Source organism: Myotis myotis, unplaced genomic scaffold, assembly GCF_014108235.1.
Source record: "Myotis myotis isolate mMyoMyo1 unplaced genomic scaffold, mMyoMyo1.p scaffold_m19_p_5, whole genome shotgun sequence".
NCBI lineage: Eukaryota > Metazoa > Chordata > Mammalia > Chiroptera > Vespertilionidae > Myotis > Myotis myotis.
This window is the reverse complement of record NW_023416357.1, coordinates 81,073,984-81,089,810: the sequence shown is the minus strand read 5'-3', so window position 1 is coordinate 81,089,810 and position 15,827 is coordinate 81,073,984. Positions and strand designations below refer to the sequence as shown.

The following is a 15,827-nucleotide window of genomic DNA, read 5'->3' as shown; positions in this document are numbered from 1 at the left end:
GTGGTTTCCGTCCGTGTGAGTGTGTCCATGGGCGTCTTTGTGTGTCTGCGTTTCTGTACATGTGTGTACGAGTAAGAGGGTGTCTGGGTGAGATGTGTTCGGGACATCGTGGCTGGTGTACCCCAGAATCAGGTACTCCAAGTGTCTTTGATGAGGACGATGCTTGATATGTTGCTATGTGCTGTGGATGGGGAGGCAGGGAACTGTGTGTGTCGTCGTCCTCGTGTGTGCAAGGCGTAGCCTCCGAGTCCCTGATCCGCGTCTTGGGTTTTTGAAGTCACATACCTTCAGAGTTTTTACCCCCTTCCACCATCCTGTGTAAGAAGAATGAAGGCTCTCAACGCGAATCTCCATTACCCTGTCACATCTTCAGCATGGGTCTTCTAGGCTAGGTGTGACATTGTGCTTGTGTAAATGGGTGTGTCTCAGAATGTCAATGTAACTCTGAATGATAGTGGTGTGTGTGTGTGTGACAGGTGGGTGTTGGAGGAGGCTGACTCAGGATTATGGAAGCAAACAATTTCCTTTTTCTTGTTAGTTTGTGGATGTCACCTTTCTTCATGGCATGTATGTTTTGCTTTCTCAGTCTCTCCAGTAGTTGTCTCTCTTTGTGTCTCTCCTCATCTCTGTCTCCTTCTCTCTCTCCCTGTCTTGGTGACTCATCTCTGCAGCTTTGCCCTCCCCCGGCTTCCTGGGTCTCCCTTCCCCCACTCAGGAGTGGGTGGGAGTATGAGGGAATGGGACGGGGGACTGAAAATTAGGGTGAGCAACCCCTTCCTATTATTTATAATTCCCAGACCTGTCAGTGGCCCCCAGCCCTCTCCCAGCCCCGTTCCCAGGACTCCCCACCCTACTCAACTGGAGTGGCAGATAGGGCAATAATGCGTTCTGATGGGGCCGTTTTCAGGGGGAGGGGGTGCCTCAGCAGCTTCTTTCCGTTCAAAGTGGAGACCCCTGCCCCTCTCATAAAGTTCCTCCGCCCTGCCTCCCCCCGCCCCCATCGCTGACGCAATGAAAGCCTGCAGAGGTGAGTCACCGGTTGGGGGAAAGGAAGAAAAGGAGGGGGACCTGGAGGTATGGGGGGAGGGGCATAGGAGGAAAGGGGAAGGGGCCAGCCCTTGTTCTTTTTCTCTCCCAAACTTTCTCAGGGAAAAGATCCAATGCTCCCCTCTGCTGGTTTTCCAAATCTTTAGCTTGAATCACTACTCTGTTGGACCCCATCTTCTCTTACCCTACTGGAGAGTGAGCGATTCAGAAACAAAGACAAAGAGAGATGCATTTGTACAAATAACTCAGCAAACACCAGGCATCCCCTCCAGACCCCCATCTCAGCTTTGCCTTTCCCAGCTCTCTCTCTATTTCTCTTCCTTTCCTGACACCTCCCTCTCTCCCGGATCCCAGGAACCTGTCCCCAATCCAGCTTCTTTCTCAGAAACCCCTAAAGGCAGCAAGGTATGAAGAACGCAGTGCATCTTCGAGAGGTAGAGTGTGCATGAATAAACTGGCCCAGGTAGGGAACTGGAAAGGAGAGAGGCAGAAACAGACCCAGATAAGAGGGATCCAGATCCAGATTGTGGAATCACCAAGCCTATTGCCATTGGTGCCTGGGGCTCCCTCCTTCTTGCCACCTCCCTCACCCCAAGATGGCTGAGACTCTTGGGATGTTAATTTCTGAGACGTTCTCCTGGGCTAGAGTGGAGAAAGGGAGGCATGGGGAGTTGGGGAAGAATGGAGGAACATGCTGAAAACAAGGGGCAAGGACCCGCACTTGCGGGCTGCAGATGAGTGGCTTGGATTCTGAGGCTTTATGGCATAGAAATCTAGAGAAAAGGTGAATGTGGGGAAGGGGCAGGAAAGAGCACATAGAAGTCCACGTAACCTCCAACATATACCAACAGACATGGAAGGACCCAGAGAATGCAAAAGACACACACACACACACACACACACACACACACACACACACACACACATTTTTGACGCACCAACCCAGGCACACTTTCCAGACCCAGCAGATGCCCAGACTCAAGACTCTTAACTACACGGGCATACTGGCACTCAGGAGGGATCAGAATCCACACCCATTCACACACAGATACCTGGAAACAGGCAAAAATACAACCACACACACTGGAAAAGACTACATATTTAAATCAGAACACGACCACTCTTGCCCCCCCCCATCCCTTTCTTTTTCTTTCCTCCCGTATATTTCACTAATCTCTGTACACATATACACACATGTACATACATACATAGGTGCATGTCCACAAACATGAGCCCACAGTAACACAGTTTCTCTAGGTGTCTATCTCCCCTCACACTTAGTCCCTTAGCTCCATCAGCCTCGCAGTCTCCTCCATGGCTCCCCCGCTTTGCCTGGCTCTTGGATGGCTTCCCCTCCCCCTCTCCAGATGTCTGAACCATCTCTCTCTGATTCATCCTCCTCGGGAAGGTAACGTGACCCCCTCCTCATTCCAATGCTCTCAGTAACCACACGGGGAAAAGAGGGAGATGGGGAGGGAAAGGAAAAATGAGGGGGGCCACAAGGGCAGCAGGAGATCCTAGATTTGTTGTGTGGGGGGGGGGCGGGGGGGTGAAGTACTGCTGTGGGGCCTGTTACCCCCTCCTCTCCCTTCTTTCCTTGGCATCTCCGCAGTCACCTTGGCTTTCAGTATCTTCCTTTTGCCTGTTCCCTCTACCTTTTCCAGATTCCCTCCTTCCTTCTTCCCTCTCCTGCTGTCTTCTCTCTTTCCTCTCTCTCCTCCTCCCCACCTCTTTCCTCGCAGAGCTGATGGGCTTTCTTCTGGGAAAGTCGAGCCACTGATGGAACCGAGAAGCCACTGTTGGCTATAGAGGGAAAACACGTGAGTGATTGTGTGTGTGTGCGTGAGAGAGAGAGAGAGAGAGAGAGAGAGAGAGAGAGAGAGAGGAGAGAGAAGAAGAAGAAGAAGAAGAAGAAGGAGGAGGAGGAGGAGGAGGAGGAGGAGGAGAAGGAGGAGGAGGAGGAGGAGGAGGAGGAGGATTAGTGCTAGGAAGAGATGAGGAGGGGGCTGAGGACTGGCTCTGACAATCTGAGCCCTGTGTGTGCCCATGGGTACCCCTATGGCTGCAGTTCTTGTGTGTCTGGTGTGTCATTGTAACTCCCCCCTTTCACTGCCCACGCCTCCGCACAGCTCTCTGCCTGCACTGAAGCCCCCCTCCCTCCCCTTCATTCCTGCACTGGCGGCTCCCCTTGGCTCACTCCTCTTTCCCCCGCCCCCTCCCCATTTCCGTCCCCCCTCCACCCCCGCCCACGGCTGGTCTCCCTTCACTGGACCCGGCTTGCTGATAGATTCTCTTTGCGCAATCTGTGCGTCATCGCCCCCCACCCCCCGGAACCTCTAGCAGTCCATGCCCCCAGCCCCAACCCCTCAGGCCGGAGATATGGTCGAGGGGTCTGGTTGCAGTAAGGGGCGTTCTCTGACGTTGCATGCCCACCCCCACCTCCCGCATCGTGTTTCAACCTTCCCTTTAAGCAATGGAGAGAGCTGGAGTTGAGCCACCGCCCCCCACCTGCGCAACCCCCTCCCCACCTGGTTTGCTCTTGCCCTCCAAACGTCCTTTTGGGGAGGGGGGGAAGGAGCAGGAGAAAAAGAAACTGAAGGGGGATGGGGAGTGGTGGGCTGAAAGGGGGCACGGCGGAGGCACCAACAGACGCTACAGAGTCAACTGGACAGACACACCTTTTTCTTCAGACACGCACCGACAATGTACAGACACGACAGAGGCACACACATCCTCAGTCTTTTCCTTCTCTTCCAACTTGGACCCTTGTCGGTGGGATTACCAAAACCGCAAGATCCACCCATCCGCCCCGGCCCAGGGCCCGCACCCCGCACCGCCGATCCGCGGACAGCGCCCGCAGGCGCGCAGGTCTCTTTTCTCAGGTTCACGCCGTCCTTGGGCGTGTTCCCCATGGACCCTGAGATCGGAGGATGAGGAGACTGCCCCTACCTCCCCCGCTTTGGATTCCTTATTCTCCCTCTCCCCAGCATGGATTTCTTACTGGTGCCCTGTCAGACCTGGGAGTGCCCCATCCGTTTCGCGATGCGGGCTCCCGCCGCTGCAAATTGTTGGATAAAACCCACCCTCCTGTCTTGCAGTGTCTCTGCATCCACCTTTCCATTCATTCATTCATTCATCCTTTTCTCCTTGTCCCTCCTTCATTCATTCATAGCCCCCAACCCCGCCCGCCTCGACATTTCATTCATTCATTCATTCATTCATTCTTTTCCCCGGTGCTCCACTAGCGCACGCCCCTCCAGCCGAGGACCCCAGTGCGCAGTCGCAGGCCGGGAGAACACCGCATCCTCCAATCATTGGGCATCCTCCCGCCTTTAGGCGCCCGCCCGCTTCCCCATGAATGAACATTGACGTCAATGGGGCGGGGCAATCCCACGTGACACTGCGCGCTCCCGTTTATAAGGCGGCAGCGGCGCGGGCGCTGTCCAGCGTGCTGAAGCCGGAGCGAGCGAGCAGCCCGGACCCAGCTGAGCCCAGCCCACTGGACGCCAGACCTCGACCATCGGTCCTATCCTAGCCACCTCTCGGAGCCGAGGCGGAAGCGTTCCGACCTTCCCTGTCCCCACCCCGCCTCGACCCTCCTCTCCACCTCCTGCGTCGTGACACCAGCTGGTAAATACTCCGCTGTCTGTCCCTCAACCCCTGGCAACGGTGGGTGTGAGGGAGGGTTCTCTCCTAGATGGGGGTGTTGAAAACGCATCGGGGAGCCCCCCGTAAGGGTCTCTGGTAAGTGGGGAGTCGCCGCTTTTTTCTTGCTGCTGAAGTCGCCCACGCACCATCCAGAGTGTCCTGTGGGGAGGGAGCAGAGATTTCCCCCTTATCCTCACTGCTTAGTACGTGGGCGCGGGCACCGAGATGGCTCAGAGAAGGGGGCGAGGAGGCACCGTGGGTGCGAGGGTTATGGGCATTTTCCCATTTACACGACTTCAGAGATCGGCACATCTTTCTTCTTTGCGCCTAAAGGTCCCTCTTCTGGGAAAGGTTAGGGGAAACCCTGATTAAAGGTGGGGGAAAGGAATGTAGAACCAGAGATCAGAAAATTCTTAAAGAAATCCTTTCTTTCTTTCCACCCCTCCTATTTTTCAGTCTCCGACAGTCCCCTGGTCATGAAATCGCTCAGGTTGCCAGTTTCCGCCCTCTTCTGCTTCCTTCTACTGATTAAGGGGCTGGGAGGAGCGCCCCCCGGGCGCCTTGAGGCACAGTCACCTCCCCTCAGCTCTGAGCATAAAGAATCCGTAGCTGGGGATGCAGTGCCCGGGCTGAAGGATGATCGCACCCCAGAGGTCCGAGCCGCTCGAAATTCAGAGCCGCAGGACGAGGGAGACCTTTTCCAGGGTGTGGATCCCCGGGCGCTGGCCGCGGTGCTGTTACAGGCACTTGACCGCCCGGCCTCGCCCCCGGCGCCAGGCGGCTCCCAACTGAAGCCAGCGGAAGAAGCAGCAGAAGCTCTGTTAACTGAGACGGTGAGAAGCCAGACCCACAGCCTCCCAGCGCCAGAGACTCATGCGCCCGCGGCCCCGCCTCGCCCTCAGACTCAGGAGAACGGTCCCGAGGCGAGCGACCCCTCCGAGGAGCTTGAGGCGCTGGCTGCCCTGCTCCAGGAACTGAGAGATTTCAGTCCGAGCAGCGCCAAGCGCCAGCAGGAGACCGCAGCCGCAGAGACGGAAACTCGCACGCACACGCTGACCCGAGTCAACCTGGAGAGCCCCGGGCCCGAGCGCGTGTGGCGCGCTTCCTGGGGAGAGTTCCAGGCGCGTGTCCCGGAGCGCGCGCCCCTGCCACCCCCGGCTCCCCAGCAATTCCAGGTTCAGATGCCCGAGAGCCGCCCCCTTCCCGAAGCCCACCAGTTCGGGGAAAAAGTGCCTTCCCCCAAAACACACCTAGGCGACGCATTGGCACCCCTGTCCAAGGCGTACCAAAGCCTGGGCACCCCCTTCCCCAAGGCGCGCCGGCCGGAGAGCTCACTCCTGAGCGGCTCCGAGGCGGGGGAGCGCCTTCTACAGCAAGGGCTGGCTCAGGTAGAGGCAGGGAGGCGGCAGGCGGAGGCCACCCGGCAGGCCGCGGCGCAAGAAGAGCGGCTGGCGGACCTGGCTTCGGACCTGCTACTCCAGTATTTGCTACAGGGTGGGGCCCGGCAACGCAGCCTGGGGGGTCGGGGGCTGCAGCCGGAGAAGGAGCGAGAGAGCGAGAGGGAGGAGGAGGAGGTGGAGCAGGAGAGACGCGGCGGTGAGAGGGTGGGGGAAGAGGACGAGGAGGCGGCGGAGGCGGAGGCGGAGGCGGAGGAGGCGGAGAGGGCGCGGCAGAACGCGTTACTGTTCGCCGAGGAGGAGGAGGACGGGGAAGCCGCCGCCGAGGACAAGCGGTCCCAGGAGGAGATGCCTGGCCACCGTCGGCAGGACGCCGAGCGGGCCGAGGTGGGCGGAGAGGAGGAAGACGACGACGAAGAGATGGACCCACAGACCATCGATAGCCTCATTGAGCTGTCCACCAAACTCCACCTGCCAGCGGATGACGTGGTCAGCATCATCGAGGAGGTGGAGGAGAAGCGGAAGCGGAAGAAGAACGCCCCTCCCGAGCCTGTGCCTCCCCCACGGGCTGCCCCCGTGCCCACCCACGTCCGCTCCCCGCAGCCCCCGCCCCTCGCCCCCGTCCCCGCCCCTGCTGGAGACCAGCTGCGGGATTGGAACGAGGTGCTCCCGCCTTGGGATCGGGAGGAGGACGAGGTATTTCCCCCGGGGCCCTACCACCCTTTTCCCAACTACATCCGGCCGCGGACGCTGCAGCCTCCTGCTGCCTCGCGCCGCCGCCACTACCACCACGCCCTGCAGCCTTCGCGCCACTATCCCGGCGGGGAGGCCCAGGCACTGCGCGCGCAGGCGGAGGCAGAGGCGGAGGAGCGCCGGCTGCAGGAGCAGGAGGAGCTGGAGAATTACATCGAGCACGTGCTGCTCCAACGCCCGTGACCGGTCTCGCCTCCGTGCGCCACCTCAGCGCGTGGTCACCCCCGCCCCCCTCCGTGTCGCTCCTGTCCCCTCCTGGGTATTTGCATGCGTCCCCGCCCCGCCCTCGGCCCCCGCCCCGCCTCGCCCCCGGGCAGCGCGGAGGACCTGTCACACCTCTTCCTGGGTCCAAAGCCCGAACTCCCCAAACTCGCTCACGGCCGTCCCAGGGCCAGCGCAGGCGAGCGGATGGTTTGTGCGAGCTCCCTCCCGCTGCTCCCACCTAGTTGCCCAGTTCCATTTGTGTCTGTCTCCTGCCCTTGGGGCCTCCCACAAGCCTCTCCAAATCGCTGTGAATTTACCTTCTTTCCCTTCTCTCTTGTAAATACCCCTCACGGAGGAAATAGTTTTGCTAAGAAATAAAAGTGACTATTTTATTAGGACTTTGTTCTGGGTTATTCACCCGTCCCCTTGGGCCTGTGCGGTCCTTCCCAAGGGGCGGTGAGGGAAACGCCAGCCACAACACCTATCTCTTCCAGCTTAAAAGGGGGGGTTGAATGGCACCAACCCGTTTAAAACTGTATTTGGGGGTAGAATTGGCTCACATCCATTTGGAAACCCTAAATGGCGGTTAAAGTCATGGGTTCCCAGGGCCTGGCAGAGAAATGCAAAGTAGATAAGGAGCCACAGCTCTGGGCTCTTCCTGTGACTCCGAGGGGCCACACAGGCAGTACTGGTGGCTCCCCACAGACCCTGTTCCAAATCAGACACACCTCCCTTAACTGCTCCCTAAATTCCCTGGCCCTGCATACTTCACAATAAATATGGGGACAGGGGACGGTTAGCAGCCAAAGAAACATTCTGGTTTTAGCCACTTCTCAACCCTTTTCTAAGCATGGGAGGTAGAATATACCCTTGAACTAGGGAGTCTCCTTCCTAAATAAAACGAAACCGGGCAAATGAAGTCTCCCACAAAGAAATCTTAGAGGAGTGAAACCAGGTCCCAGGAAGTTTCTCCTCTGGTTGCAGAGGCATTGAACTAGCAAATATATTTTTGGTAGGGGGTGTCAGATAAAATACAGGACACTCAGTTAAATTTGCATTTCAGATAAGCAATGGATACATTTGCATAGGATACACTTAACCTTACAAATTATTCATTGTCCTGGCCAGTGTTACTCAGTGGTTGGACCATCAATTGTGCACCAAAGGGTCTCAGGTTCAATCCCGAGTTGGGGAGGCAACCAATCAATGTGAGACACATCAATGATTCTTCCCCTCCCTCTCTCTCATTCTCTCTAAAAATCAATGGGAAGATATTCTCTGGTGGGGATTAACAACAACAAAAATTATTCGTTATCATACAAATTGAACTGTGTGTTTTATTTTATTTTTTATTTCTGGCTCTAATCTGGCAACCCCTTTCTGGGGAAGAGTCAAGTGCAGCGTTCCCTTCCCCTCCCAACTGATCCCAGCAGCCCTATCTTCTTTCACAGAGCCTCAGGCAGGCGAAGTCCAGAAATGCTTTTCCTTTTATTTCAGAGGAAAGGAAATAAAGTCAGACACTTGCCCACCCCACCACCCCCTTAGTTTCTGCCTCACCCCGAATATGGAGTGAAGGAGAGATAGGGCCCAGTCTCCTATGAAGCCTGCCCTTCCCCCAACCCTCCCTCCCTCAAAGTGGCAAGGTTAGAAAAAAATGAACTATGCTGTTCCTCCCACAGCACTGGACAGAGGCCCTACTGCAGCCAAGAAGGAAGGGAGGGTGCAGATGAGGGGAAAGGATGACCTAGTCACTACACAGATGCCCCCTTCCCAGGTAGAGAAGCTGCCCTGGCTGGCTGCAGGGGGTGGGAGGGGTGGAGGTAGGATATGGGGCAGGGAGACGAGAAGAGCCCTGAAAACCTTTTCCCTTTAACCTGACATATTTATATATTTACAATTATAAGGGAGGAAAGGAAATTTGGAGTAATAGTTCTTCAAAGGCAGGGAATGAAAGCCAAATAGCACCCCCATCTTGGGTCTTGGTCATATTTTCCTGCCTCCCAGCTCCAAAAACCTTCAGTAGGAAAAGGGGAAACAGGAGGTAGGGGGTGGAGGAAGGGGCTGTTTGAGGGTCCTGAGCCTACAGCTCACTCCAAAAGAAGGTGAGACAGCAGAGGAGGGACAGCCGAGTCCCACCAAGAAAAGGGCCACGTGTGCCCTGCCTCTTCACCAGCTCCCCACATCTCCATGCGGCCTGGGTGGGGCTATGCCAGACCCATCTCCTCCAACACACTGCGCGGCGACTCATCCTCCTGAGGCAGAGACAGCAGAGGGCGACGCAGAGACAGCAGGAGAGGCCGGCAGGGAATGGGGGAGGTGGGGGGCAAGACAACAGCGTCACAAGGATGGAGGCAGAGTGGAGGAAGCACACAGAGAAACGGGGAAGGGGGGAGAGAGAGAAGCCAATGTGAGCTCAAGGCAGAACAGCTGGGGACCCTTCAGGGGAGTTTCCCAGCCCCCTAGGACTACCTCCCAGAGCCAACTGTGGCAAGGAGGGGGTCCAGGTTGAGTCCACCCCTCCCCCCCAGAGAACCAAGGACCAGGTTGATGAGCAGGGGGCCCAGCTTTGTATCTGAGTGAAAGGGAGTGAAGCTGCGACTCGAGGATGGGAAACTTTTCTGAGGGCTGTGGGGGTGGCAAATGGTTAGGTCCTTCTTTTCAGCGTTGTGGGGGAGTAAGAGGTTGGCATCAGGTCTCTGAGGTAAGGTGAACTAGACCGCAGAGAGATGAGTCATTGGGGTCTGAGCAGAGCACTAGTAACAGGAGTGTATGTGCCAGGGGATGTGTGTGCTAGTGTGTGTGTGTGTGTGTGTGTGTGTGTGTGTGTGTGTGTGTGTGTATGAAAGGGAACCTGTACCAGTAAGGTGGCAGGTTCAATTCTGCTCTTTCTCCTATTGCAGAGATGAGCCCCCTATCGCACCCCTTCCTCATAGCCAGCTCATGCCAGCTTGTTTGTCACTGCAGATTCCGGTGACTCATCTTCCTGCACCAAGTCTCAGCAGTGGCACAGCAGAGAGGGGGCAAGCAGTAATGGGGTGAGGGCAGGGACACCAGATAGCAGGGTGAAACAACAGCTAGGTGACCTGTACACCAACAGTTTTTTGCTTCTGAAAATCAGAGGCTCATTTTGAGTTGTGTGTGTAAAAAAAGGTGGGTGGGGGGAGACACCATGGAAGAAAAGCATTATCTACCATTTGCTCTTTCTCCAATTCTCTGAGCAACCCTTATATGCCAAGAGAAGCAAGGGACAAAGGAGATTTGCCTGCGGTGAGACACCCTGGGTCTTTCCGGAAGGAGAGAATTGGCACAGGTGTCTGCCACCCCCACCTCCCACCACAAGCAACCAGGGCTTGAGGGTAAGCTGGCCAAACAGGTGCGGGGGGCCAGACACCACAGGGAGGGGGGCCCTTTGGTGGTAGTGGGAAGGGGGCAGATGTGGCAGGCGGGCGGGGTGTCCAGGGGAGGGAGGGCAACTTCTACCGTGATACTCTTCCTCCTCTTCACTGTCCCAGGCCCATACCTCCTGCAGCAGGTCAGCCTGCTCAATAGCCTTTAGCACACTCTTCTTGGAGGTGTCCTGGACATCACCCCCCATCAAGAACTCATCCAAGATGAAGTAAGCCTTCTCAAAATTAAAGATGATGTCCAGCTCGCACACCTGAGAAGAGGGGGGAAAGGCAGAGTAGAGTAATGAAGTGCATTCCCACCCCACAAGCCCCACCTCGGTTCTCAATATGTCTCCTCATCTTCTTCATGACTACCCTCCAACCTTAGGTTCCTGCCCCAGGTCTACGTCCTCCTGACCCCTAGGTCTTAGTAAGTACTTGGATCAGGTTTTCCTTCTTCTCTTGCCTCTTTCTCCCTGATCATAAAGTATTAGTTGCTCTTGACCGTGGCTTTTGTTGCGTTGACCCCAGAGTCTGTGACATTGTTCCCAGCACTGGGCTAGCCTCCTTCCCTAAATTCTGTGGGGCAGGGAAGGAGTCGTCAATATCAGGAACTGCTGATAAAATCGGAATATGACTTTTGTCCTTTTGTGAGAAGTCTGAGCTGAGCTCTCGATGGATTGATTAAGAGGCAGATTCTGGTCTCTACCCCCTCCCCCAGACTGATTAAGGGGCATGGCTAAAGAGGGAGCTTATTTACCATTCTCACTGCTCCCACTTCACCTCTCCCAAGCATTCCAACGCAGATTCCAAGGACCCCAGAGTTCGGAGGGAAGAGGGGATTGCTGAGTATGGAAACAGGGAGGGTGACTTACGCTGCCAAAGTATTTGTCCAGGAGCTCCACATATCGGTGGATCAGTTCCAGGGTGATGAGCTCATTGTCTTGGCCCTCGATGGCGCAGCAGAAGTAGAGGCTGGCATATCTGAGGAGAGGGGCACATGAGAGATAGCTGAAAGGGCTATTGCCTGCTCCAGGACTCTGGGCTCAAACCTCTCATTTCTCCTTATTCCCAGCCCAGGGTCTGTGTGGCTTCGGGACAAAGGTGGGGTGGCCCCAGGGCATATAGTTACTCGCTCAGCCTCTTAATGCCTCTCCCAAACAGGCAACAACCAAACTCTTTCCTCCTCTTGCTCTCTGACCTGCTCAGTGTGACTCAGCAAAACCGTGAGCCAAATAATTTCACCTCCTCAGAGAAGGAACTAGAAATGGTGGTTATACTCTGGTTTCTCTTCAGATCGCATAAATCTTTCGCCTTTTAGAAATGGTGGTGTGTGTGTGTGTGTGTGTGTTGGGAAAGGTGGCACAGGATTTACCATTTATGACTGAGACAGCAAGGGACATGTGTAATGGACAAGATAGGGCCCTTGGGACAGAAGTATGTGTGTGAAGTAGGTGTGAGACTAGAGCAAAACTAAGTGGGGAACAAGAATTTCTTCAAGGTGAATGTAGAAAGGAAAGAAAGCTGTTTATCACTGCCCTCGAGACGTCCTTAGTCCCCAGTTCTCTCTGACCCAGGGACTGCTTATTCCTCAGCCATTTAAACCCACTGCCAAGCCCCAACCACGCAGAACTCAGGCAAGTCTGAAAGTAGGTGGGGAGTCACCTCTTATAGACAACTTTGAGGTCTCTCCACTCCAGGAAACTGCACATTTTGGGCTTGCGAGCCAGAACAACCTGCATGAGCTCCCGAACCATCTTCTTTCTCTCCTTGTCTGATGTGGCCAGGTACCATTTTTGCAGTCTCAGCTTTCCCTGCCGGCTGAACAGCAGCATGAATCGCATCTGGGGAAAAGGCAGCAGGTAGGGATGGGGGAATGAGAGGCAGAGCTGAGGGTCAGAGATTTGGTTCTCTGAGTTTCTTTCCTCCACAAACATACAGCCCCAAACTCATCTAACTCTTCTCCACTCACAGTTTCTACTTTCTTCAAATAATCAGCCCTTGCTCTCAACTCTGGGTATTCCCACCAGCTGGTGTCTTTCCTTCTGGGGGGGTGTCAGAGCTTCTGAGTCTGTCTGTTTTTTTTTTTTTAAATATATTTTATTGATTTTTTACAGAGAGGAAGGGAGAGAGATAGTTAGAAACATCGATGAGAGAGAATCATCGATCAGCTGCCTCCTGCACATCTCCCACTGGGGATATGCCCGCAACCCAGGTACATGCCCTTGACCGGAATCGAACCTGGGACCTCTCAGTCCGCAGGCCGACGCTCTATCCACTGAGCCAAACCGGTTTCGGCGAGTCTGTCTGTTATTTGGATTCAAATCCTGGCTTTACTAGTTGAGTAAGTTGCTTTGGGCAATTACTTTATGTTTCCTGGTCTGTGAAGCAGATTAATAAAAGTACTTACCTTACAGAGTTGTTAGGAGGGATTAAATGAGTTGATATATGCAACAGTGCCTGCCACAAGGTAAACACTGTAACACATTAGTTATAACTATTATTTTTCTCTGACCTCCTGTTTCCAAACCATTTCCTAAAGGAAAGTAAAATACCTACCACAGTGACAACCAACCCACAGCTGATGTCAGAGGCTCTGTCCGCTTTCTTCCATGCTCCTATTCACAACCACACCGAAACCAGGTATTTTGTCCCTGGAGAAGCTACCTCAATTTCCCACCCCATCCTAGCCATTCACCCTTAAAGAGGTCCCTAACACACGGTTTTCCTGCGCCAGTCCTATGCCTAGGTATCCTTCATGTTAGCACATGGTATTGAGACTCCTCCCCCTCCAAGTTCCAGCCTCCTCTCTCCTCAGCCATTCAGGCATTTGGCCATTGATATGCCTCTCTCTCTTTTCAATCCTCACCCTAGGATATGGTTTTGTTTTGTTTTTTTAAGAAAGATGGGGATTTTATATTTTTTATTTATTTTTTTAAATATATGTTATTGTTTTCTTACAGAGAGGAAGGGAGAGAGATAGAGAGTTAGAAACATCAATGAGAGAGAAACATCGATCAGCTGCCTCCTGCACACCTCCCACTGGGGATGTGCCCGCAACCAAGGTACATGCCCTTGACCGGAATTGAACCTGGGACCCTTCAGTCCGCAGGCCGACGCTCTATCCACTGAGCCAAACCGGTCATGGTTGTTTTTTGTTTTTGTTTTTTTAAATTGGTTTTAGAGAGAGAATATTGACCTGTTGCCTCCCATATGTGCCCTGACCTGGAATCGAACTGGCAACCTTTCAGTGTATGGGGACAACGCTCCAACCCACTGAGCCACCGGGCCAGGGCTCCTCACTTCTTCCTTTCATGATGCCTCCCCTTACATGCCCACTCCTTCGCAGATATCAGGTGACCAATTTCCCTTTCAATTTTTCAGTTAGAACACTGCCATCCAGGTGGCTGTCCAGGGGAATGTGTGGCACAGGGCTCAGGCCGGGTAGGGTGGGGAGGAGTGCAGAGCCCTCCGCGTGCACACCCGGTGTGCCCAGCTACCCGGTTCCAAGGCGTCAGTCCCAGCCTGGAGTTCTCGCCTTCTCCCTGCAGCTCTCTCCACGGGCTTTACCAGGGCTGGAATCCCTGGGTGCGTGGAACAGCTCTCGTTTAACGCTGTTCAGTAGGCTGAGGACCACAAAGGGGGTTTTTTGGTGGTGAGGAAGGGGAAGCGCCGTTAGCCTGGTGGGAAGGCAACCGAGGAGCGCCAGGGAGCCGCGCACGTCTAAGACGGGGTGAAGGGGGAGCAGGAAGACGGAAGGCCTGGGTTCCGGAAGGAGAACGGGGTCGGGGCGGAGAGCGAAGAGCTGCGGAGCCGGGAGCCAAGGCCCGGGTCCCCCAGAGCAAGACCTCGAGCCCACTTGCTCGACCCGCCGCACTCAGCCTCTCGGCGAGCCGGTGGTCCACCGAGGCAGGACGGCCTCTCCTGGGACCCGGAAGCGATCCCCTCGCACACGCTCTCTCCCCGCGGCCGCCGCTCCTCTCGGGCTGCACCGGGACGGAGTGTGACCCGCGCCCCCGCCGCCTCCCTCCGCCCACAAGCCCTCGCGCCCCTGTCCCTCGGGCGACTTCCCTGCGGCAGTGGTCGGGCCCCCTTGGACCGCGACCCGCGCGCTCCCCCTGGCTCGGGACAGTCCCGCCGCCCCCTAAATCAACCCCCTTTCGCCCCACTAAGGCGCCCTCTGCCCGCCCCTTCTACCTAAAGCCATTTCCAGCTGCTCTTGCTGCCAGGCCGGCTCGCCCACCCGTCCAGGAAATTGAGGTCCTCTGGGGACCGGAGGAAGAAAGAGTGGCTCTCACCGAGGGCGGCCCCCAAGGACCCCCGCAGGTACAGCCCACGGCCCTCCGTCCCCCTCCCCTCCCTCTTCGCACAACCTACCATCCTGCAGTCTCCGTCTTGGCGAGTCCCTCTCCGGCCGCCGTAGGTGCCAGCTCCACTCCCTTTCTGATCCTTTCTCTTCTTCCTCCCCCTCCCGCTGGAAGCCCGGCCCCGCCCCGCCCCTTCGCGGTGAGTACCGCGCAGGCGCCAACGCTGCGGGGCGCGCGGGCGGGGATGGAGGAGGAGAAGCGGAAGCCATGGCAACCAGGTCCTTTGGCTTCAGCTGGGAGCAGCTATGTTGTCATGGTAACAAGGCTGTCCTGTGGGCTGCTTGGAGGATGGGGGAAAAAGACAACGAGGTCCTCGTGCTTTGTAACCTTGGGGGAAAAGGGCGGGAAAAGGGGTGCGAGGTGAATGGGAGGATCATCGGAGTCTGTGAGGAAGTAGGGAGCACTAATGGAGGGGTGTGGGCAATTGGGAAGGAGCAGGGTAGGAACTGGATGTAGGGAAGGATGAGTGGGGAGGAAGACTGGAAGACAAAGGGTGGTGGGGCAGACATGAGGAAGAAGTATAGAGCTCAAAATAGATCTATACCAGAGCCTGCTAGATGTAACACTTTTAAAAAACTTTTAAAATTGAATTTATTGGGGTGACATTGGTTAATAAAATTATATAGGTTTCAGGTGTACAATTTTATAAGACATCACCTGTATACTGTATTCTGTAGTCACCACTCCAAGCCAAGTCTCTCTCCATCAGCATTTATCCCCCTATACCCTCTTCTACCTCCACCCACCCCCTTTTCCTCTGGGAATAACCATATGTTGTCTGTGACTATGACTTGGTGTATTTTATTTTTTTGCTTAACCCCTTCACCTTTTTCACCCAGCCCCAAACCCCCCTCCATCCCTCTCTGACAGCTTTAGTCTGTTCTCTATTTATGAGTCTGTTTCTATTTTGTTCATTAGATTCCACATATAAGTGAAGTTATATGGTACTTGTCTTTCTCTGACTGGCTTATTTCAACTGAACATAATTCTCCAGGTCCATCCATGCTGTCTTAAAGCATAAGATT

General features: G+C 55.2%; 2 protein-coding genes across 3 annotated transcripts; one reads left to right on the top strand and one right to left on the bottom strand.

Moving 5' to 3' along the window:
- The first annotated feature begins 4,418 nt into the window (after positions 1 to 4,418).
- VGF (VGF nerve growth factor inducible) lies at positions 4,419 to 7,428 on the top strand. Its single transcript, XM_036309626.1, has 2 exons — positions 4,419 to 4,677; positions 5,152 to 7,428. The coding sequence occupies exon 2, from the start codon at positions 5,172 to 5,174 to the stop codon at positions 7,026 to 7,028; it is 1,857 nt and encodes a 618-aa protein (XP_036165519.1). The 5' UTR covers positions 4,419 to 4,677; positions 5,152 to 5,171; the 3' UTR covers positions 7,029 to 7,428.
- Positions 7,429 to 8,356: 928 nt separating this feature from the next.
- AP1S1 (adaptor related protein complex 1 subunit sigma 1) lies at positions 8,357 to 14,920 on the bottom strand. Of its 2 annotated transcripts, XM_036309628.1 has the most exons (6): positions 14,813 to 14,904; positions 12,408 to 12,510; positions 12,101 to 12,279; positions 11,311 to 11,419; positions 10,570 to 10,707; positions 8,357 to 9,301 (listed from the first exon to the last, which is right to left on the bottom strand). In XM_036309628.1, exons 3-6 carry the CDS (start codon positions 12,277 to 12,279, stop codon positions 9,254 to 9,256), a joined length of 474 nt encoding a protein of 157 aa, XP_036165521.1. In that variant the 5' UTR covers positions 12,408 to 12,510; positions 14,813 to 14,904; the 3' UTR covers positions 8,357 to 9,253. The 2 variants fall into 2 exon arrangements, with proteins under 2 accessions (XP_036165521.1, XP_036165520.1); XM_036309627.1 differs by lacking the exon at positions 12,408 to 12,510 and having other exon boundaries at positions 14,813 to 14,920.
- Positions 14,921 to 15,827: the final 907 nt, after the last annotated feature.

Bases quoted from the DNA above. Each gene is read 5' to 3' on its own strand.
- VGF (XM_036309626.1), top strand. From the start codon at position 5,172: ATGAAATCGCTCAGGTTGCCAGTTTCCGCCCTCTTCTGCTTCCTTCTA.
- AP1S1 (XM_036309627.1), bottom strand. The intron at 10,708-11,310 runs GTAAGTCACCCT...CCCTCTTCTCAG, and splicing joins TGGACAAATACTTTGGCAGC to GTGTGCGAGCTGGACATCAT. The intron at 9,302-10,569 runs GTATGGGCCTGG...TCTCTGCCTCAG, and splicing joins AGGCTGACCTGCTGCAGGAG to GAGGATGAGTCGCCGCGCAG.